We start from the raw sequence: 24,180 nt of genomic DNA, 5'->3' as shown, positions 1-24,180 counted from the left end.
ACCTGAGTGTGATTGCTGTGTTCACACCTGCCTTAAGGAACCGCACTGAGGGGGCAAACGAACTTAAGTTCAAATGAACTGAACCAAACAGGGCAGGTGTGAAAGCACCCTTAGACAAAAACACGGAAAATAAGGTACAGGTTGAAAAATACTGAAGTTACCTTCAATTAAAATAAAATTTCAGTGTCACAGAGCTGCAGCTAGGAAAAGAGTATCCTATCACAATTCTAAAAAGACCACATACTTCTCCAAATTGCTTGTTTTGTCCGACCAATAGTCCAAAACCAAAAGATATTCAATTTAAATTGATATAAAACAGAGAGCCACAACATTTGAGAAGCTGGAGCAGGAAGCTGACTTGATAAATAACTTTAACAGTTAAGCAATTATCAAAAATGTTGACAAATAAGTTTCTGTACATCAATAAATCCCTGTATACAAAGCCCTACATGGGCTGGGACTGAGCTACGTTGCTAACTCCCTGTTAACTATTTGCCTCTAAGAACACTGCAATCACCTGCTGCTGGTTTACTGGAGGTTCCCAGCAACAGCCGGAAGATGATCAGGGATGCAGCCTTTGTCAGACACCCCAAAGCTATGGAACACAAACTCTCTCATAAAATGTATCTGTTCACTTTAGCCTTTAACAAGCTCTGACTTTCCTGATACAGGTCTGAAACTCTTTCAATTTACACTTCATGCTGCTGCAACTCTTTTAAAATCTTACTTGATTTTATGATTTATAGTTTTTTAGTTTTAATCCATGTTTTAAAGAGTTTTAAATGTACTTTCATATTAATTTGCTTTGTCTGTTTTATGTCCATTATGTCTATTTTTCATGTGATGCACACTCAGTGTTTATACCGCCCTTACTGTAAAGCACTTTGTGCTGCGTTTCTTGTATAGAAGGTGCTATATAGAGCTTATCATTATTATTAATCAGTCAATAAATGTTTATCATTCTTGCCTTAAAGTAAAAAACACCATTTGATGTGAGATGTTTTACATTGTGGACTCTACAGTAGGAATTTGAGCTAATGAGATGCATCTCTTAAGATTTCCATACTGTCCAGTGTTTCCATTGAAGTCGTTTACAACTTATTCGAAAATAAAATGTTTATACCCATGATATTCTATATCAAACTGCAGAAAGTTTCAGATCAGTCTTGTAGAACCTGTTATATAACTGGCTAACAGTGTGAGGAGTAGTGTTCATATTTCGATGAGCTCATCACTGACCGGCTGATGTATTAGTGTGATGCTGTCAGCGCTGGTCTCTCACTCCTGCAGAGTTTCACAGGACGTCTGCTTCACGTGTGAATGTGTCGCTCTCCTGACTGCTGCCTGCGGATTTTCAGAGCTACTCGCACTTCATGCAGCCGCCAGGGACTCGGGCTCTGCTCATTACAGCCAAAGTAAATGTAATTTCACATGACGGCTCGGCTCTCAGGATAGGATGTGATGATGTTTCCATTTTGAAGAGTGCCTCTCAATTAAAAGTCGCTCCTGTAACATCTGCAGCTCGCTGGAAGCTTTTATCTAAAGTACAAATCACAGAGGGAGCAGGATAAAGTACTGTATTCATTCAGACACACAGCACAAGTCTAAACATAGATTTATTAATGTTTAAAAACCTCTTAAACAAGTCTTTAAATTTAAATAATGGGAGGAACACTCATGATTAAGAAACCACCACCGCAGTTTAGTCGCTTCATGTTGGACAAGTTTAATGAAACTTAAAACCCTACTGAGCAATTTCAGAAATCTCCGGATGCCAGTAAGAAAACAATCATATTCGGTTCAGTTGTCAAAGCGGCGACAGCTGCCACGAAACATTTATTCTTCATGTAGTGTGTGTGAAAGTCAGTACTTAAAAAATCTACTATAGCAGAGCAGTGATTGAGAAGTAATGTTAAGCCACAGTTAGCCTTTTTTTAAGTGGAGGCGTTAAATCTGCAGACACATGGGCTGTTTGACAGGAAAGGGCATGATGGCGGTCAGTACTATGTGAACTTTTGTACATTCAAATCCTCCAAAAATCCACCTCTTCACTGTTTCACCAACAAAACAGACTGTTATGATCAATTTTAGTTGCCTTCAAAAGACAAACTTCTCAACCAAAAAAGATGTTCAGCTTCATCAGCACTGTTTAAGCCAGAGGTTCGTTCCCCAAATCAAACTTCCAACAAGGTTTGTTTAATAACAAAAAAAGTCAACAACCAACACAAAAATTATTTTAAGGCTTCGACCCTTTTTTTTTGGAAAGTCGCAAGTCAAGATAAAGAAAAAGGCAGGGGAGGATGAGTCATATGTTTTGAATAATGTACCAAAAAGTGTTGATACCTTCAGAAATCTGTGTACGCAAACTAATATTATGTGTGCTTTTAATGCATGCAACCATATTAATTTTAACATGCTGCATCAGAGCTCGTTTACAGGTTGATCTGGCGGTTACACAAGGCCTGGAAAGAGTTTGAAATTTGCTTAATAACAGTGACTAACGTAATTTGTGTGCTATCACAAAGTGGCTTTTTAAATTAGATTACAGTTTTGTAACAACTGTCAATGTCTTGATGCAGTTAAATCAGCAGATGTGTGCGCAGTTCCATTTTGGGGAAAACAAAGACTAGAAAGCCTCAAATTAGTTTTTCTTTAGACCCAGGTCTGGAAACATTTAAACAAAACAACAACAAAAAAAACAAAAGAGACTGTTCGTTATTTATGAGGGGGGAGGCGTGGTGCAAGGCATGTCAGATCATTCTTTAAGCACTGGGGAGCCACTTTTTTTAAAAGGAAACATGCCTTCCAAACCTGAAGGCATGTTTTCTTTGAAAGTCGAAAGAAAACGTGAAGACAATCAACCTCTGTTTCAAAGGCATGTTAACTTTCACGGAAATCACCAAATTTTCATCACTTACCACGGCCTGAAACTGTAAAAACAAAAATTGTCATTGGATTTCTGACTTTCTGATGGTCCTTTTACACATCATGTGCGACAAAAGCTTCTTTCAGGAAAAAAAAAAAAAAAACGTAACCAATTCTGATTTTAAAATAGTGATATTTCATCAAAATCACTTTAACCTACGTGTCTCATGTCAAATTTGGCAGAAAATAAACCGTTTCTGAGACGAAATACAAGCATTTTTCTTAAACTCCAGCTCAAGGAAAAATATTTGTAGCTTCAGGAAGAGTCAAAGTTTAAGCAAAACAGAAAAAAAGCAGAAGTTGTCACACTCCAGCCACCTCTGATAAATAAAGAACAGTCTCTAAGAATCACTACAGTACTCTCCCATACAGATCTGATGTTACAGTATAATGCAGCAAAAGTAGATGCAGTCAAATCCAAACAGAAAAGCACGTGCCTCAACCCCCAAATGATCATTTGTATAGAAGTTATGACACACTCCATGTTATGTTGAACCCATGAAGAAAACTTTGTTCTTCTTGTATGCATCTGGTGAACAAAGAACCCAAGAGCCACATTAAACAACAGCAAAACATCTGTTTACAAACTCTCCCGTTCCAGCAAGGTAAAATTACTCGGTTACTTGGACTACTGTTGCTGGGATGCAATCAGGGTCTTGTTCAACCCCGGGTGGGTCACCTGGATGAGAGGGTCTGATGTTGAAAGACCCAAAGCCCCCTATGACCCGAGGAACATCACTGATGATACATCCCAGTGCATCCTGGATATGTATCTTGAAACTGTTTTTGTCAACAGAGCCTGGTTTTGAAGAGGGCATGGATAAGTTACACTTTTAGTTCTCAAGTTTAAATGCTAAGCAAAAATGCACGTGTTTGGGAAGTACTGTGTATACGACTGGATACATGAGGCTTAGATTACGCTGCAAAAGTCGTGTCAGAGTTTGAAAATGGATGTTATGATGTAGTTTTTCTGTTGTAAAACGTGGACTCCCAAGACTGTGATTCTTCATTTCTTCACAATTCAACTGAAGACAAAGTAATTAGTACAGTAATAAATACAAATGATCATTTGCGGTGTGAAATATTTCTTTAACTTGACAAAAAAACACAGTGTATATTAGAAATCCTTCTGTTTCAAGATGCTTTACCTGTACAAAGCTCTGTTCTGCGTGCAGAGGTCTTGCAGTGACTCATGAGTGGAGTGGAAACCACATGACTGCTTCATTTACGCTTGCAGCCATTTTCCAAGTATTCGGCTAATTTTCCCCACTGAAGCGTTTAAGGAATGAAGGCTTGAATATGTAAAAGCACATTAAAATCACACAGGAGCGACTGAGATAATGAGTTTTAGAAGAGCTGTGGAAGTGATGGAAAACATCCCTGAACCCCACCTGCATTAAATCCTGGGCATGTGACCTCTGACTCCTTTGGTGGAAACAAGTGGAAATGTCTCGGGAGAAATTTCATGTAACTCCATACTTGATCATTTTCTCTCACTGTGTGACAAAAGCGAGTGAAATAAAATCTGGATTACACAGGATTGAAAATAAAATTGATTCTGCATAAAGCCTTTGTACAGGAATTATGTCCATTTACACAATAATTCGAAGCATTGTGGTTTATATTTATACAGCGCAGCAACACACCCTTGCGTGGGTAGTGTTACCTGACATGACACAAAGAAACAACATGACCCACAGCCTCCAGCAGAGGGAGCTGTAAGCCTAAATCTGGGCTGCGTGCGGAGACATCCTGCCCAGCAACTGTTCCTCCTCTCATTAGCTAAAGCTTTTCAATAAAACAGGCAAACCCATTCGCTCTGAGCCAAGGTTGTCTCTCATCGCCCAGTGAGTGTAACAAAGCCTCAGCCAATCGTGTGCTGTACAGCCTGCAGGGGCGCGAAGGCGGCTGGCTGCAGACCTGACTTCACCTCACTGAGATGCATCTCAATCAGGGAGGAAAATGAACCACATTTATCCGCTGGCCAGGGCGCCAGGAATCTGACAAAGTGTCCAGCAGAGCGAAACCAGCATCTCATATCAGGGATGGGCAGCCTCACGCCTACTCATACTATCACTCTACATGTTGTTGTTTTGTCCATAAACACTGCAGCAGCTGATTTCAGACATGACTAACTCTTCCCTCCCGGCTGAAATGTGTTCATCACTGAAATCAGCTGCTGTCATGTTGGACTGGAAGGAAAACCTGCAACTGTAACTGCCCATTCTCCTGATTCATCTGATGACTGGTACTCTGTGGTGATTTCCCGCCCTGACTCACATGTAGGCACATAAACATACTGCACATTTCACGGTTATAAAAATATATTTAAGGCAACACTGAAAAACCCGCCCCGGTCTCCTCCCTCCCACCCTGCTCCTGTCTGCGTCAAACACAAACTGCTTCTTTGTTGGTTTAACTGTTAATGAATTCATATTAATCAGTGCCCCCCAAAAAAACTTTTCTGGCTGCTAACTCCTGCCAAATGAAATGAATATGTCACAATTGCTTTTCTCTGTCACATTTGGTTCATAAAAAACAGCCGTTCCTTTCAGCACTTTTAAAACTAAAACATTTTAAAACTACGTACTGACAAAATAAAGTTTGTTCACTGTAACTCAAAAGATATCAAAGATCATCAAACAAGATTTTGTACTTTTGAAAAAACCGAAACTTAAGTGTTAAAATGCCTGCTAAGTATACATTTAAAATCATATGTACTTGATAATTGATTTGCGAAACGTTCTGCAGATTTGTGTTTGTAACCTGACAGCAGCAGCCTCCTGCCCCGACCCTTCCATTAAGTACCATCATTTCCAACAAAAACTGAAATGCACCAATGTGAAAGACATTAACACCGCCGGGGGCTCCCCTGTGTTCAACTCCCCTGCTCAAGTTATTATTTTTTTTCTACTAGAAGCATTAAAAGCAGAGAGAAGCAGGACGGTATCCTAACTTCTCTCTGCAGGTCACCAGTTTCTCCTCTGTTTGAAGGAAGGGAAGGGACGGGAGGGAGAGGAGCAAGAGACATGTCCTTCTTCCTGTGTCTGTCCATCTGTCCATCCGTCTGTCCGCCCTAACAGAGAGGAGGTGGTGAACGCAGTCGAGAGGTTGGAGGTCACTGGCATCAGAGGGCGAAGAAGAGGATGAGGACCACGATCATGATGGCGACCAGCACGCCAATTGCACACCACTGTCTCCGACCTGAAGAACACAGGAGGGGAGATCTTTAGATGAAATACACTCAGGCTGAGAGATGTTGGTGAAGATTCTCAGTCATCCAGGTCATGGTAATGTTTAATGCTGGATCGTACAGTCTCTTGTATGAGAGGTAAAACATCTTCATGAAACTCAAGCAAGTCAACTAGCACTTAAAACTCAGGCTGAGACTAATGACTATTTCCATTAGCCCCTTCTACACTTCCTGTTCAAGGCGGGATTTTGTACCATTATTTTGCCTTGCTGTTCGTCATTAAAGGTACGATAACACCGGTTATAACAGCGCCGAAACAGAAGTCTGTGTAAAAGGAATAGCTGGCAAGACGGGACCATGAATAGGAGAGGTGTGACCTGTTTTTACGACTTAGATGTGTGCAACCCACCTGTGGGAGATTTAAAATGCAGCTAATAGCAGTTAGCAGCTAACTCGAAGAAGAGGAACAGCAACTGAAAATGTATGCAAGTTTGGAAAACAATGAGGTCCGGGTGCTCCTTACCCTCAGAGCAGAGGACGAGATCGACCGCCAAATAACAGGGACGTAAATGATTGTTATTGCCATGTTATTGCTCATTAAGTGCTGCAGACAAGTTGGTTTTATGTCACACTGGAGGCTGACGCAATTGTGTTACGTGTCACGCCCGCTTTGGCTTGATGGCCGTTGTGCCGTTGTTCTTTGGTTATGTGTAAAAAAGCAAAGCGGCATAAAGAAAGGAATTTGTGGCGGCCATATTACGCAATCTCCAGACTTTTTTGATATTTTGGGTAATATACTTATTTGCTTTCAGGTGACTGCTTGCTGATTTTTTTAACCTTTGGACAGAACCAAGCTAACCAATTTCCCTTGCTTCCAGTATTTGAGCTACGCTAAGCTAACTAGCTGCTGACTAAAGCTAAACACGTGAGACCAGTTTTGATTTTTTTAACTAACTATTGGCAAAAGGGAATAAGCATATTTCCTGAACTGTCAAACTATTTTCCAAAGCAGAAAATAAACATTCAGTGACTGAAGATGTTCAGAAACAGAGCAGTGTTCACGGTGGAAATAGTACACTTCTTCTATCATTATAAGGTCAATCTGATTACACACGGCAATGACTACAGAGCAATGACAATGTGGTTAGACTGGTTTCATATAAGCTTCGCTTTCACTGTGCAACTGTCTGCCACTGTGTACGATCATCCGGGAAAAGGAAGGCTTGATTTACGGCACATAAGGAACCACTGCGCAACCAAAATAGGAAGAGGACAGCACTTTTGTTTTTCCTTCTAGCTTGATGCTTTGTATCCCCAGTTACCAAACAAAATGTCTTTGCAGTAACTGCGTTACTAGTAGCTGAAACAGTGGCTGGACAGGACATTTTCTAATAAAGTAGTGATCTGGATGACCTGTGTAATTACACTGTGATGAAAAGTCTACACTCAAGGTTCACTTGAAGTTATTGAGATCATCTATGTACTAACAGTTTCATTCCAACAATGGAAACCAGACAGAAAGATCAGCTTCACCAAAACTGACTATGGAAATAGCTGACAAAGGAAACTGTACATATTGTGTATTCCAGGTAACTAAAATATTCATTAATTACCCCGACAACATTTTTCTTTTTTTTTTTCCTCACAGACTTTAGGACAGTGTATTACTCTTTGTGCAAAGTTCTGCTTTTCATTGGTTTAATAATAATAATAATTCATTTCATTTAAAAGGCACCTTTCAAAACACCCAAGGTCGCCTTACAGAGCATAATAAACATACAGAACAAGAAATGTGAATTGGGCAGACATATTGTCGCTGAGATAAAATCACTAACAGTTTAAAATTGGAGGCAGAGGGTACAGTTAGTGTTTGAGGGCTTAATCCAGTTTGAATAGGTGGGTTTTGAGGATGTTATGCTGTCAGGTTGTCTAATGTGTGGGGGTAGGCAGTTCCAGAACCTGGGAGAAGTGCAGCTGAAAGCTCTGGCACCCATGGTGATGAGGCGTGAGGTGGGGATGGTCAGGAGACCAAAAGAGAAGAGCACAGGGAGGAGGAGAGGAGGTCAGAGATGTAAGTGGGGGCTGGGTTGTGGTGGGTTTTGAAGGTGAGCGGAAGGTTTTAGTAATCTGAAGAGGGAGCCAGTGTAGCTGGATGAGAATGGGGGTGATGTGGTCGGATGATTTGGTGCAGGTAATGATGCGGTTAGCAGAGTTTTGAATGATTTGAAGCTTGTTAAAGAGTTTTGTGGGAAGGCCAGAGAGAACTGTGTTTCAAATGTGTGGACCAAGACTTAAGTGCTGGACTGGGACAGTGATGGGCGGAGTCCGGAAATGTTGTGGAGGTGGAACAAAGAAGTCTGGGTAATGTTTTATATGCAGGGTTCAAATCAAAGAGTGCTGTCCAGAATGACATTGAGGCTCTTGACATGGCTGGAGAATGACACAGGAAGTTATCAATGAATCCGCTATAAGCCTGGAATTGACAGAGTTAATTAAAAAAAAAATGAATCCACACTTTCAAAAGCTTTGGCCGTTTGTTCGCAGGCAGCCTCTTACTCATACTATTAGACTTACTGCTGGTCATGTGGGACACCTTCTCCAGCTTCTTTAGGACGGAATCCATCCGGGATGATGTCTGGTCCATCTCGTCTCCAAAATCGCCCAACATGCTGAACACCAAAAGGAGCACACGAACATTTCATCAGACTGTGACATCACTGTGGACACTTTCAGCAAAAGCACCAGACACTTTCATGAATGCTTATCATTCACATTCATTTTTCTACTTTTTAAAAATAAATATTTTGTGGCCAACATTAGCAACTCAGCCTCCATGTACTTGAAAATCTATTTAGCCACTGAAACCAATTACTATGATGAAGCCTTGGGATCCTTGACCGTGGCAGACATTTGTAGCTCGACAGGATATTACGAGAGGAGAAATGTGGTCTGAATGTGGAAAAACGTAACTAGACTTCTAAAGGACTGCCAGCACCACTGAAGGCCACAGTGTTTATTACATCCCACAATATTAAAGTGTTGGCTGAAACAGATATACAGACAATTTTGCCACTCATAGAGCCAGTGGTGGGGCTAAAGATGTAAAGTTTGCCTTAAGTTTGGTGCTAAACAAACTGCTTTAAAGATGATGATGATAAGTGTGTTTCTCCTGCTCAGCCCTGTGTGTTTGGTAACTGTTGCTGTTCACTGACAGCCGCTGTGAAAGGAGTGGAGACAAAATTAAATTACAATAAACAAAAATAATTCTCGACCTGCCTCCTGGACAGTAACAGTAAACATTTATGAGACCATTTAGACCAAATAAATTAACAACTAAAAAACTCAAGGATGTTCAGCTCTACGTCCACAGTTGTCCTCTGGAGAAATGATCACAACACTTAATTAAAAAGGCATAAAAATGAAAAATAAAATACAGGAAATGAGGTCCAAAGCACCAACTGGCTGTAAAAATGCTTCATTATTCAGACTTGGTCATTAAAATTCTTATTACTAAGCAGTAAAGGGATTCTAACGCTCTGAGTTAGTGCTCTACTTCAATTATGATTTCCTGTTTCCCAGAATTCCTTGTGAGAGCTGAGAGAAAGGCTTTCAGGTGAAGGTGGTATGTGGACACTCACTGGTGTACGATGACATCTCTGAAAAGATGCACCTTTTTCTTTTATGGTAAAGGACTAGGATCATTACATACGAATATCTTAAACTTAAATATATTTTGTGATTATTTTTTTCAATGTTTAATTGAGCATTTGGTCAAAATTTGATCATTATTTCCTGAACCCAAAGTGACATCTTTAAATTGGTCTGACCAGCAGTCCAAGTTCCAAATATATTCTGTTTAATATCATGTTGTTATTATTATTATTAGTTTATTTCATTCTAAGGAGCAAGTACAGAGAAACACTGACAGCAGCAGAAGCAGTGTCCAATGTACTGCACACGTGTAAAAAGCCAAAGCTAATTTCCAACACCAGTCCCTTGATGGGCATTGATAGTTCAAGTAATCACTAATGATCAGCACAATAATCATCATGTGAAGCCCTATTTGCACAGGTTTAGTGCTACCTGGAGACCTCATATGGTTCTGAAATGAATCCCCCCTCTCCATCTGTGTTTCATATGGTGCATTCCCACAGGACAGGTGAAGTCTATATTGTACTCAAACTTACTATGATGTGCAGTCATTTGTAACTCCACTCTACATAAAACAGAAACACTACACAACATTACTAGTGGTGATGTACAGCGCTAAGTAGGGCTATACCGAAAACCATTTTAGGGGCTTCAGTGATAATTTGAAGCGAATAATCAAAGCTTTGAAGGAATGTAACAGGACTTAATCAATCATATTCATATACCCAAATCAACCACCTGCACCCGAGCCAACTCTAGTGGGACTTCGCACCGCTCCATGTGCGTGTGAGAAAGACGGAAGAGCAATGTTTCTGTGAGTTATTAATAACTCAGACCGCCGCAGCTTGGGCCTCATCACTAGACGCAAAGCAGCTTCACTACAGCAGCGGATAACCGTCCACATGTTGTCTCACCCTTGAGGTGGGGCTCCATGACTGCACTGTGAACACTAGCCACCTTCTTTTCAGTTTCTTCCATCATCTCAGTGATGTAAAAATAAAACAAAAATCAAAGCATTTGAATACTAATTTGGACGTGTACCATGGCAACGAGGACAGCTTCAAGGCTTTGAAACCCCATTACTTGTTTTAAATGTAGGTTAAACAAACAGGACTGATTCTGCCACTTTTTGTCACGTCATCCATCTCATCATCTTTTCAGATTTCGCTCCTCTGATTGTTTTTTAACTTGCTCTCTCTGCAAGCAGGTCTCCCTGCTGTGTAGCAAGATGAGTCCTTTGTGCCCAAAATGTGGTCACAACCTTTATGTATAATTGCCATTGCATCCTCCGTAACTCGCCTGACCAGGAAAGAGGCAAAAACGAGACGCAAAGAAAAAAGAAATCCTAATTATGACACCAAATTCCAGAGATGGCAATTCCCGTTGTACTAATATTGTCACACAACCTCTGTGTTATGCAAAATATGGTAGGTAATTTGCGGTGGAATTCTTACTTGACAAATTACAGACATGGCAGATTCACATGGGATTAAGATCACAGACAACCTCTGCCATTAATCAAATTACCAGAGGTCCCCAGGTAATACCAGTCCTGAGAGAATAGGGCTAAAGACAAGCAGCAAATCTTGACAATTAAGAGGCTAGACACCAGAGTATGATTTGTTTTTTCTTAAAAAAAATCACAAACAATTAATCAGTTATAAAAATAGTTGGTGAGTTTCTTCCTACTGGCTAATTGATTGATAAACAAATAATTTAACCTCTCTGAGAGACTAACACCAAAACATGACCGAACTTGGTGTTTACCATTGTTGTTTTAGCTCACTGAAAAACTGCACAGTCCATTAAACAGATTCAAATTCAAAAGGAGTAATCACAAGGGGAAGAGCTATTTTTATGCTTTGAAAATGATTCAGTATTACATGTATGTGTCTCCTTAACCAGAGAAATACTGACTGTGTTTAAGTTCCAGACACATTTTAAATCATCCTGAGCATCTATTGTTTGCATTTGCTGATTTGACTTGACTTCATTGAGCTACACTTTATGACTAAAATAGATGTTTTTCAAAGTCAATTAAGGTAACGAATGGTATGCACGTGTATGTGTGTGTGTGTGTGTGTGTGTGTGTGTACAGAACACTCACACAGCCTGCTCATCGAGCTCATCCCCAATGCGTCCCGACATGTCTTTGAGGACTCTGATGCTGCCTGACACCAACTCCAGCTGCTCATCCTGCTCCTGCATGATCAGCTACACACACACACACACACACACACACACACACACACACACAGAGTTACTCTTCATCCTCAGCGTTTTGCATCATTTCCCATACATTTTGAAATGTTATCCTTAATGTACGTTAATTATCTATGCAAAATACAGTTTTAGTTCATCTCTATTTTTGCATCAATAGCATTAAAATTTGCACCTGTTTTACTGAACACACACACACACACTCACACTGTTGACAGAGCTAATGGAACTCCACAAGAGCGGAAATAAACTCTTCTGTCATCAAATTAAAGATGTGAATGAGCACTGTGTTTATCTAATTCTTAGTAAAGCCACAACCTGACACAGGATGTGTGAAGAAATATTTCCGTCATTCAACACCACAGGAAATAGAAACCAACAGCTCACACTCTCTGACAATGACACTGAACTTCACACCTGCATTTAACCCTCAGTCACTTCATTCACAGCGTGATACTTTATAGAGCAGACGAAAATCTCATGTGCCTCGTCTTCATAAAGGGACTACAGCGGGAGTCCTCCGCTCTCTTTCAATGTGATCCTATGATCAAACCGTCCTCCTCATCTGTCAACATGACCTAATAAAAACAAACTGACAACCTTTTTAAGTTTCAGCCTGACAGTTAGGATGCTCCCACATGGGAGTTCATGAGAAGTCTCATTTTACAACTGCATTACACAATTTCAAATGTTTAAAAAATGCACATTAGTACAAGTGTTTCCCCTTTCACTGTACACAACGGGAACCCCCGCCACGACCAAAAAAAAAACCCAACTTTTTTCTGCCAAAAATAACTCAAAGTAACCACAGTGTTTCCCAGGAAGTCATTCTGCTGTAGTCACATACTATAAACAGCTGCAGTGCACCACTGTGAGTTCACAAATGAGGTGTCTATGGTTAGTTCACATGTCTGTAATGAAAAGCAGGACAGTCCAGTGTGTGTGATCTAAAGTCTTAAAGTCAGTTAACAGGTGACATAAAGATAATGCTGTGCTCGACCAGAGAATGTTCAGTTAAAACAGATCGAGGTGCAGTTTCACAATGACTGTTCTCTTTGTTAACAAAAACCCCAACTCCTGGTATCACCACCAAGAAGGAAATAACAGAAGTAACAGGTGAACGTGCTTTATAAGTGACATACTTTCTTTTTAAATTAGCACTGCGCAGAGGATCATGTCTATCCCGATGAGAAGACTGGTTCCTGTGGATTTTGAAAACTAATAAATAACTGCTAAGTATCCTAAGAAAGAAGGCTAACTGTTAAATATTGAAAAAAACTTCAAAGTGTTAAATCTGAGAACAGAAATTGGTGTGGTGTCAGGTGGTAGAACAAATGTTTACTTCTGTTAGGCAAAAGCAGTCAACCTACAGTAGGGGAAACACTGAGCAATGTAGAGGAACATTTTAAAATAATCCTCCTGTCTGACTTAAATTTCTCTTGTCAAGTTGAATTCTTTAACAAACTAAAAATGCAAAATAGTAAAGCTGCCCCCTAAAAGTAGACCAAACATTAGTCGACCAGAAAGGTCATTAGTCGGCAAGATCTAATTGGTCAATGAGTCGCAGAAAAACAAAGCAAATCTTAATTAAAAAATGTGAAACTCCACTAGGAGCTGCGCCTCGTCAAAATGAATCAAAACTCACGTTACCTGCGGTTATTCCACAGGCTAGTTAATAACATGTCGGACAGGAAATCCAAAGTGTGGGATCATTTTGAGAAGGTGAAGGACGAACCCAAGGTGATACTCATCTTCATTGGTCGACTACAAACATGACGTATCATCTGAAACATGGAAGTAGCTACATGCCCATTAGCCCACAGCGTCATTAACAGGCGGCTCGCTCAGTGTGTGACGTGCACTTGGAGATAAAATATAGGCCTATATTAATGAAGGTTCATTAGTACGGTTTTGTATTTCTCTGTAATGTAGCACAGTGTAACAATGTTACTGATACTATTCTTTCAACTCAAACCACCAAAATATATAATTTAATAATTACATTAATACTGTAAACATGCAGGCGACTAGTCGACTAATGACCCTAAATGACGAGTCTTGGTCGACTAGGAAAATTCTTAGTTGCAGGCAGTCCTACAAAATAATTTTTGTATCTTCTTAATCAAACCTTTGTTTTCTTCTTTTCTTAATTCCTTCCTACCTTCTCTCTCTTCCTCTTGCCTCCAAACACTCATTTTCTTTGTCTGCCCCATTATGTTTGTTATATCTCCTACATCTATATTCTCCTCCCCTCTCTACCTGTTGCTGTTCCTGTTGCTCCTGGATGTATCTGGAGTTTGCAGACACCAGATGAGCCTCCAGTCCCGTTGACCTGTCCTGGCCTGATGAGGTCAGCAGAGCCTGAACAAACACACACACACAAGAAATGGGGTTAGCAGGAAAAAGAGTGTGTGTGTTATAGTTGTAAAAGTGGGCCTGTGGTCAGAACAATGTGAGTCTGATGGTTCGCTTGAGCTTTACAGCTGCTACTGACTAGAACACTTTCCAAATCATGAGAGGATGAAATAATCTGCTTTTTTTTCTTCATCAGATGAAAATGTGTCAGAGTGATCTGCAGACGCATCAGCTGAGGTGTGAAAGATAAATTAAAATATGCTATGACTGAATCAGTCAAGCTGTCAAAAACCACGAGATGACTTAAAACAAACAACAGAAAAAGCCCCTGAAAATGTGAATGACAGGAAACACTTCAGCTGATTTTTTTCTCATAATGACAAGTTACTTCAAAGAGAGGCAGACAGGAAACACATGGAGAGGGGGATGATACAGAGCCTCTGTTCAGATTTGAGACAAGGATATTGCAGTTATGTGTTATGCGTCTTAGATAAGGCTAAAAAATGAAGCCAACGCAGAAGTGCCAAAAACTACAGTTCCTCAAATGGCCACTTGTGGCTGGCTCCAAAACAAGAGTCAATCCCCATAGACCCCCATGTTAAAATACCTAACTTAACAGCATAAATAAAAATGTTTACAGCCTGGTACAGAAAATAGTTTTGGTCTCTATCGCTAATATCCCCTTTCATGACAACTGTACAGGGGCGAATTTTTACATACCTCACCAGTTTAAATGCTATTAAGGCTGAAAGTTAGCATACTTATGGAGTTGCCACTTTGAGTGACAGGTGGGTGCCATCCACTGACAAATTGCTACCACAACGACAATGTTGGTTAGGTTACGTAACCATGGAATAACTCCAGGTTCTCAGAGTATAGGCGTAGCTGTTGCTGTCACTATTTCAGTGTGTTTTCAGTTCAAGAAAGTTAACTGGAACATTTTGGTCACCTAAAAAGTCTTGTTCGGCATTTGGTTGTACTAAAAGACCTTCTTAAAGGGACAGTGCACCCAAAAATGAAAATTCAGCCATTATCTACTCACCCATATGCCGAGGGAGGCTCAGGTGAAGTTTTAGAGTCCTCACATCCCTTGTGGAGATCCAAGGGGAGAGGGGGTAGCAACACAACTCCACCTAATGCAGGCTGATGGCACCCCAGATTCAAACGTCCAAAAACACATAATTGAAATCACAAAATATCTCCATACTGCTCGTCTGTAGTGATCCAAGTGTCCTGAAGCCCTGACATAAAAAGTTGTTTGGAAAAACATCATTTGAACTCTGTTATTAGCCTCATTGTAGCCTGTAGCTCTAACTGCCTCTCTGTGAAGAGGATGAAGGTGGTGCCCATGTCTCACGGTCTCGCGCAAGCGCAACACGTCAGCGCAGTGTACAGAGAAGCAGTCAGAGCTACAGGCTAGAGTGAGGCTAAAAACAGAGTTTAAATGACATTTTTCCAAACAACTTTTTATGTCGGGGCTTCAGGACACTTGGATCACTACGAACGAGCAGTATGGAGATATTTTGTGGTTTCAATTATGTGTTCTTGGACGTCTGAATCTGGGGCGCCGTCAGCCATTAGGTGTGCAGTTGTGCTGTTACCCACTTCCCCCTCGGATCTCCGTAAGTGTTGTGAAGACTCTAAAACTTCACCTGAGCCTCCGTCCCATGGCATATGGGTGAGTAGATAATGGCTGAATTTCCATTTTTGGGTGCACTATCCCTTTAAGGGCTAATTTATGCTCAGCTTAAGATATGAAGACAGGGACGGAGCCTAATGTCCACACTCTGAGTTCATTTTCTGAATGCTTATGGACAGGGACAAACTAAGCAGCACCACCGGAAAAATTGTGGAGGTAGTGTAGCGTATTTCAAGAGAGGTATGACCATAAGAGAAGACAAAGACATTTAAATAATGGCGGAACGGAACGAATCATAATATATAGTGACATTAGTGTAAAAAATTCTCCGCCCACATGTCAGAATATATACAGTGGCCCCACAGACCTCCACCGTCTACAACACTGCCTCTGTTTAAATGTACAATATTACAACCCCCTCCACCTCTGCCTTGTTTGCTGTTGTGTGAAACTTTTAACTCTGCCATCATGTGCCATCTATTAACTGTATCTATGCCATAAAGGATGCATCATGGGACGCACGGAAGTAGGAGGGCAGTGACGTGTACAACGTCTGAAATGGACATATCTGTCTTCATACGTAAAGGGAGAATAAATGAGCTTCAAGGAGTCAGATGTTCAGTTTTTTTGGGTAAGTACATTTTGTTTAAATGGTTTTAAGCCTGTTTTTTTGGCTAGCAAAAATTAGCATTATCTCTCTCACAGATTATAAATGCACTGAGCTAACCAAGCTAGTAGCTAGTGTTAGGGTTATCACCACCTTCTTGTCCAAATATGGTCACTTCTGGCTCCAGAAATTCAAGCTGGCCTTCAAGTTTGGCATTTTCAAAACAGGAGTACACAAACCAATGGGTGACGTCACAGTGGCTACATCTATTATTTTATACAATCTACTGTCTTAGACCACCAGGGCTCCGTGACACATCAAGTATTATTTTGGTCCCGGTGCTAAAACTTACACTGTATCATTGGCACTGTATGAAGGATTTCACTTTCATTAATTACATTTTATCCAGTAAAGTGTATGCGTTTTGTATGGGCTCCTTATGTGTGTTTTTGTGTGTTTAAATGTCAACCAACCTCTCTGTTCTTCTTCTCTGCCTGAGCCACAGCAGAAGGGCTGGACAACTGATCCTTCATATCCTGCACACACACACACACACACACACACACACACACACACACAAGAAAACAATTGATGTCTTTCACTCCACAATTTGTCACAATTGCAGCAAAAATCCCTTTAAAAGCCCAGCACAGTGCAGACAGCTTCATTAATGAGACAGAATCACCAGCAGACAAATCAAAATGTCAGAAAGCCTTTTGTTCCCCCTCAGTACGGCTCTTTTGTTTGGCTCAGATGACTCAATTCTCCTCAGGTCTATTTTAAGGACACTACCTTTGCCTGCAAGACCCATGTGTTAGAAACTGACTCATATTTTCCACTGTGCCTACAGCGTGGACATTGATTCACTTCAGCCAAGTCTGGGGCTTAACAGCTGCAGTGCAGGTAAACGAGCTGACAGGTATTGATGGATAATCAATGGCATTCCTCCTTACAATAAAAACTGTGAAAACACACAAGTTACTCTGGGCTTCAGCTGTGGGAGCTGCTGCTCTGACTGATGTTTGACTTTGCCTGACCTGTACAGTCTCTAAACTGTAACAGAAACACTTAAGTTGCCAAAACACAGCAGAGACGACAGAGGTCTTTCAGGTAATGGTAGTGATTTGTCTCTCTTTCAGCATGGCCACTTGTAGCCACTGGTAACACCTTTAAAAATAAAGCATTTGTATTCTGTGCAGGGGGAATCTCAAAACACATCAGCTATTGGTCTGACGATGATTTAGCCTCTGGGGGGTAACAGGTAATATTTCGGGGCTCTGGTATAGCCAGCACTTAATTAAGAAAATGGATAATAGTAATCAGGGCCGAGCCTACCTCTTCTGTGCACCAGTCATTTTCAACAGTCCAATAAGCAACTTTTTATAGGTGTTTAGGTCAAGACAACATTTCAGCTAATCTCTATAAACAGATATTCACATATGAAATCCAAAAAACAACAGCTAAAAGCCAGATATGTGTCAGATGATAGCCAATTGATTCCAAAATTGGATTTATGATGTATTCCACCTGTTTTTCTCTCCACCGCGACTGTTTACCTACATGCAACCAAAGCCTACTCACACATGATTGGTCAGTATTACTCGAACTACAAACAAAAATCTTGTCCTGTTGCCTGTTCATTCTGCATACATATACATACATCTGTTTAAGGAGGTAAGTGCAGAGGTAAAGCTTATATATGATTATCAGATGATTAGTCACAATGTAAAATGGTTTATCTTTGGCCAAATTTTAAATGAGACGTAGAATCTTAAACTCAGATTCTGTTATATTTTTTTTCTGGCAGAAGTGTTCGTTGCACATGATGTGTCCAAGGACCATTGGAAATGTGAAAATCCAATGCTAATTTCTGTTTTTACAGTTTATGGCTATGATAAGTTCAAATTCAGAATTCAGACACTCAAATAAAATGGTGGACAGTGTATTTTAAAGTAAATGAGAAGTGATTTTGAACACAGCCACTGACTATGCAAGTCAGGGAAGAAGTAACTGAAACAATTTTATCATAATACCCAATTCATATATGCTATTTTATACAAAAACATTAATGTACATCATGATGTAGTAAAAAATTTTATTTAAAACAGTACAGATAAATTCACTCATATTCAAATTTGAGCCAGGACAAAGAAGAATTATTTAGGGCAGATAGATACTGATGAATATTTTTAATATTTCAATATTTTTAGAAGAAAAATCAGATAATATATCTCCTGATGAACTTTGTTTGTTTTGGGGTTGAGGTTTTTTTTCAATTATAAACACAAAACATAATGACACATTTTGATAAGGATTCCTTAAATTTGTTTTTCAAATTATTGGAACCAACATATGTACTTAGCACTAACATTTTACAATAGAAGAAATCATTGGAACAATCACTTAATGTATATATTGTTTCTACACTGCCACAAACGCATCTGCTGCATTTCTGCACTGCATTATTTATCTGCAGACAAATATGTGTCTTTTATTCTTCAGCAAATGAGCTTCATTTGACACCTGACAAATTAAGGAAACTCATTCACAGATGTTTACTGAACACAATACACACGAAAAACAACACGCTAAAAACATGAACATTTGGGGTGATGAAGTTTACCTGGACAGATTTCCTGGTTCGCTCCACAAAGTCTCTTCTCTCCTGAAGTTCATTGTCACCCAGTCTGAATTTCCCGGGGTTCGACTCCACAATACCTGAGCCAGTTAAGGACCCAACATGTCTGATGAACGTCCAAGAACTTACTGTTTAAGCTCAGCAGCACTTTTAAAACACTTTCTGATACATTTAATAACAACAGCTGATAAAATTTAAAGAAACAAACAGGTTTGGAAAAGAAAAAACAAATAAAAAACTACACGATATCTGGTTAACCACAACGGGTGTCTGGTGCAGCAACTGATGGTTTCATCCAGTGTAGTGTGTCATAGCAAACAACAACTAACGCTGCGTCTGAGAAGCCTACAACCTTGCGACAGGGAGACTAGCATGTTCTTGTATTCGTGACTTTGACCAGTATGACCACAGAGCGCTGTTGTACGCACAACTGTAAACATGGCGAGGCGAAAGAGGAATGATGTTGTTGCTGTTAGGTGAAACAGCGAAACAGAGGGAAGGTACAATCCCCTGTATACTGAATCCGTATACTGTTATTTTGTTTAATGCAATAAAAAAGAAAAGAAATAAATAACAGAGGAAAGGTCGACGTCATTTTTTTCTCCCTTTAAGCTTTTACAAACACAAGACAGCCAGAGTCATACCGTGCTACTGTTTGTTTACATTCTTGTTCTTGGAAGTCAGTTCCTTGCACCTCTGTCCCAATGACATCATGCAGGTTGTGAAACACAGCGAGCTCTGGCTCCACTGGGACCAATGAGCGTCTGTCATGCCTCTCGGCCGAGTCACAACTAGATTTTATGACTCGTATACGCCTAGTCTGCCTCAGTGACCATTGTAACAGACACAAAGATCGTTTAGTCTGAACCTGACAAATGTAATAATACACTTAAATCTCTTCATCTGTCACTTAAAGTCACAAGGAAACAGCTTTGTTATGTTGTCTTACTTCCTGTTAAAACGAGGCATCACAGTGGAAAGTAACAAACAGTGACAGGTGCGGTTAGGTGAGTTTAAAAATATCTGCTTCTCTCAACGAATCAAGGGACTATCACCCCAAATGTCACTGATTATTCTTAAAAATTATGATTCATGATTGACTGATTCTTGTGTTTAAGTGGCAACTGCTAACGATGTGTAAAACTTAAACAAATTCAATTAAATCCTTTTCAAATTCCTGGTGAACCTTTTTATATTATTACTGTTCATTTGTTAGTGGCTCTCCTGTCGAACAAATATAATAACCTCTGATATAAAACAAAATTACCAGTCATGAGTCACAGCCCACTAAGAAGTTCAACCATTAAACAGGAGCAGCTTGTGTTCCCTCCTCTCCCTGAAGATTCTGCTTCACTAAAAATAATATTTCATGACATTTTCCTTCTTCCTGAGAGGGTCTTTTTATATTTATGAGCTTTGCATGATTAACATGTAAGTAAAAACAGTTCTTGTCTTTAAAAGGTTAATACATCTCCATAAAAGGAGGAAGAGGAGGGTGAGAGTGACACAAAGCATCTGTTTGTTTTAAAAAATAAAGCTGGTCATGTGAAGATAGGGGTTGTGTGGAGGCAGACGGAGAGAAATGTTCCCGTTTAAAGGATACTGATGGTTTCACTGAGGTCCTCCAGGTCCCAGTCTATGGCCCTCAGACAGTTCCTCAGTTCATTGGCGCTCCAGTCCAGCTCGTCACGGCTTACCTGAGACCACAGAAACCAGCAGACACTCATTAAATACCATATAAAAATTCTACTCAGCTTCTATGTGAGAAGATTCTCATTCCAACCACACAATTCACCAGAGGAGCTGTTTTGTTTTCACAATTTCTTGTTAACAAAACTGGAGATGTGGGTAACGATTGAGAGGATATGAGCGGAACACCAAGATGTTGTCACAGAACTGGTTCACATGTAGGACTTGGGCCATGGTTGTTAGGAGAGAAAGGTTTGAGTGTGTTTTACTGAACTGGTAAATGACAGAAAAATACTTGCAAAATATAAATTTAAAGAGGCAGACTGCTGTTTTTAATATCTTACAGGTAAGTGATATGTCCTCTCAAGCTAAGACACACTAAGTTGAAATATAATATGTACTTCACACAGGCAGTAGCTGTAGAAAATTATTTATTTCAACAAAGGACCACTGAATGAACATCATATTATTCCATCTATTTTTAACAGTTTAAGTCTACAATAAACATAGCAGTCCCTCAGCACTACTAATATGTTGTCACCTTCGATAAATGCAGTTGCTCTAAGTTTTTTTCTGTTTTAACTTGTTTTTTGTGCTTTCCCATATAATACGTGCCAGGATGTATTGTGCACTCTTTCCACTACATTTCAGCAGAGATTAATATGTCACCAGATTCTAAACTAAACTGTTGCTTCACAGGTGTCTCCACTCTTGTTATTTTCCCACGCAACAATTTATCAAAAAGTTTGGTGGCCAATAACATTTCACAAAACGCAGTGACATTTCAGAAAACAACATAGCACAAAACACAACAATGTTGTGGTGCTTCATTCAATTAATGTTATTTTTGCATTTGAAGCATGTGTGATGAGTTTTCTGGGCCACCACAGATCCAGGCTACAGATCCTGCCCAGGCCTGCCTGGTTTAAAGTAGGTTAATGAGTACAGTCAGCCAGGACACCGTGGTTAGAAAGAACATCCACCTACAAGTGACTCTCAGTCAGTGGTGTAATATAATTTAGTAATAATACTTCCTTATGAAACTTGGGTATTTTGTGGGAGTATTTGTACTTTACTCGAGTTTCCGTATTTCTGTCAACTTTCACTTTTACTTAAGGCAAGAGAAATGTTTTTGTAGAGCACATTTCACACCCAAAGGCCACTGAAAGTGCTTTACAGACTAGTCAAGTCAAAATGTATTGCAACACATTGCAAACATTGCAAAACCTACATGACTGGACCATGTGGTAATTTAATTTGAAAGGACAGACACAGGAAGCGTCCACGCTCAGCAGTCAGACAGGAGTCAGGTTAATTTCAAGGGCTGGTACCTGCGGTTATTCCACAGGCTAGTTAATAACATGTCGGGCAGGAAATCCAAAGTGTGGGATATGTATGTAAACTCATCTTCATTGGTCGACTACAAATATGACGTATCATCTGAAACATGGAAGTAGCTACATGCCCATTAGCCCACAGCGTCATTAACAGGCGGCTCGCTCAGTGTGTGACGTGCACTTGGAGATAAAATATAGGCCTATATTAATGAAGGTTCATTCGTACGGTTTTGTATTTCTCTGTAATGTCGCACAGTGTTAACAGTGTTACTGATACTATTCTTTCTCACACCTTCAACTCAAACCACCAAAATATATCATTTAACAATTAAATTTATATCGTAAACATGCAGGTGACTAGTCAACTAATGGCCCTCAATAATGACTATTGTTCGAGGAGGAAAATTCTTAGTTGTGGGCAGTCCTAAATGGATGTAACTACATTCCCTAAGTAACTTGCACTTTTACTTGAAATACTTAAGTACAATAACTATCTGATATTTTTAGACTTTCACTCAAGTAATATTCTAATAGGGGACTTTAACTTTCAAGAAGTTATTTACTGTAAAGGTGTCTGTGCATTTACTCAAGTGTAGCTCTGAGGTACTCCACCCACTGCTGTCAGTGGCTCATAGCTTGAGGATAGAGATTTGCGCAGTGATGTTGTTGAGGTGATGGAGGGCTGCTCACCTGGGTCCCCTCCTGCAACAGTTCCTCCCATCTATCAAAGAGGCTCCGAGCACGAGACAGGGCCTTCTGCACCTCCCTGGACACACAAACATTAACGAGACAGAAACTGTTAACTTCACCCTTGACCCAGACACCTGGGCTGTTTTTCAGGCTGATCTCTGCCGCTACGCCTCTCGTTTAACCATAACAAACACACAAGCTACATTTCGCATCCTTCCTTAACTTCGCAGCGCCTCGCAAACAGCCTGACAGCAGAGTCCCAAAGCTGCTGAGGTGCTTTCACTGAGAGCCAGATGAAACAAAAACAAATCTCAGAGATTACTCAGTGTTAAACCAACTCTTCTTAGTTTGAACAAACATCAACACCTCGGCGCAGCTGCTAGCGCTAATGCTAGTTAGCTACAGCTAACCTTAGCCTAAACTTCGCTACGGCAACTTTGTCTTGGAGAAAAACACAATCTAGCCGTTGAATTAAGCTGTGAACCTACAATTTCTTGAATTATTCTGACATAACGCTGAGTTTTAGGTCTTATTTTCTACAATTCTTACCCCTTCACGACGAAAAATGGGTCTTCTATCGACATGATGCTTACTTCCGCTTCACTCCGAGCGCATGCGCAGTTCGCACATAGAGCTCCAGTGACACATTGCAGTCTGTGACGTTGTGTACAGCTATTAAGCTATTTTATGCACATTTATAGATATGTGTGTATGATAAATTAACTATATAAACATTACCAACACTGTCCACTGATTGGCTGCATTATTCAGCTACAAAAAAACAAGGTGATTGGATGGTTTTACTGTCTATAGACGGAGTTCATATTGAAAGAGTGTCTCGGATTAGATTTTTGGGTGCGAATATGGATCATAAACTGTCACGAAAATCTCAAGTAAAGACAAAGATGTTAAAAAATAGATTTGTTCTGAACAAAGCAAGTATTAGATTACAAGGCAATGAGACTACTGTACTGTTCATATAGGGACTGTTCGTTACTTCTGAGGAGGGAGGCGTGCTGCAAATATGGGGAAGCATGTCAAATAATTTTTAAGCACTTTATGTTTTTTATTTTGGGTTAGAGGAGGGGAAGACACATTGAAATGGTTGTTTGTTGTATTTATTTTTCCACAGATTTTTAAAGAAAACATGCTTGTTAAAAACTGCCCAAATTATGAAAAAATATGAGAACCAGAATCTGTAAGAAGGGCAATTAGCTTTGAATATTCAGATTTCCG

At 40.0% G+C, this 24,180-nt stretch overlaps 1 protein-coding gene across 1 annotated transcript; it reads right to left on the bottom strand.

The window, feature by feature from the left end:
• Positions 1 to 1,599: 1,599 nt before the first annotated feature.
• LOC125885792 (syntaxin-10) lies at positions 1,600 to 23,578 on the bottom strand. The gene is made up of 9 exons (XM_049571575.1): positions 23,494 to 23,578; positions 22,945 to 23,020; positions 20,832 to 20,925; positions 19,214 to 19,308; positions 17,064 to 17,126; positions 14,249 to 14,350; positions 11,877 to 11,983; positions 8,693 to 8,787; positions 1,600 to 6,129 (listed from the first exon to the last, which is right to left on the bottom strand). The coding sequence occupies exons 1-9, from the start codon at positions 23,526 to 23,528 to the stop codon at positions 6,053 to 6,055; spliced, it is 744 nt and encodes a 247-aa protein (XP_049427532.1). The 5' UTR covers positions 23,529 to 23,578; the 3' UTR covers positions 1,600 to 6,052.
• Between the last annotated feature and the right edge of the window lie 602 nt (positions 23,579 to 24,180).

This window comes from Epinephelus fuscoguttatus, linkage group LG3, assembly GCF_011397635.1.
Source record: "Epinephelus fuscoguttatus linkage group LG3, E.fuscoguttatus.final_Chr_v1".
NCBI classification, from domain to species: Eukaryota; Metazoa; Chordata; class Actinopteri; order Perciformes; family Serranidae; genus Epinephelus; species Epinephelus fuscoguttatus.
The sequence above is the reverse complement of the archived record's forward strand: the minus strand, read 5'-3'. Positions and strand labels throughout refer to the sequence as shown.

Excerpts from the sequence above, each read along its gene's own strand:
- LOC125885792 (XM_049571575.1), bottom strand. The coding sequence starts at position 23,528 with ATGTCGATAGAAGACCCATTTTTCGTCGTGAAGGG. Across the intron at positions 20,926-22,944 it reads TGTTGCAGGAGGGGACCCAG|GTAAGCCGTGACGAGCTGGA; the intron begins GTGAGCAGCCCT and ends CTGTGGTCTCAG. Across the intron at positions 14,351-17,063 it reads CAGAGAAGAAGAACAGAGAG|GCTCTGCTGACCTCATCAGG; the intron begins GTTGGTTGACAT and ends GTGTTTGTTCAG.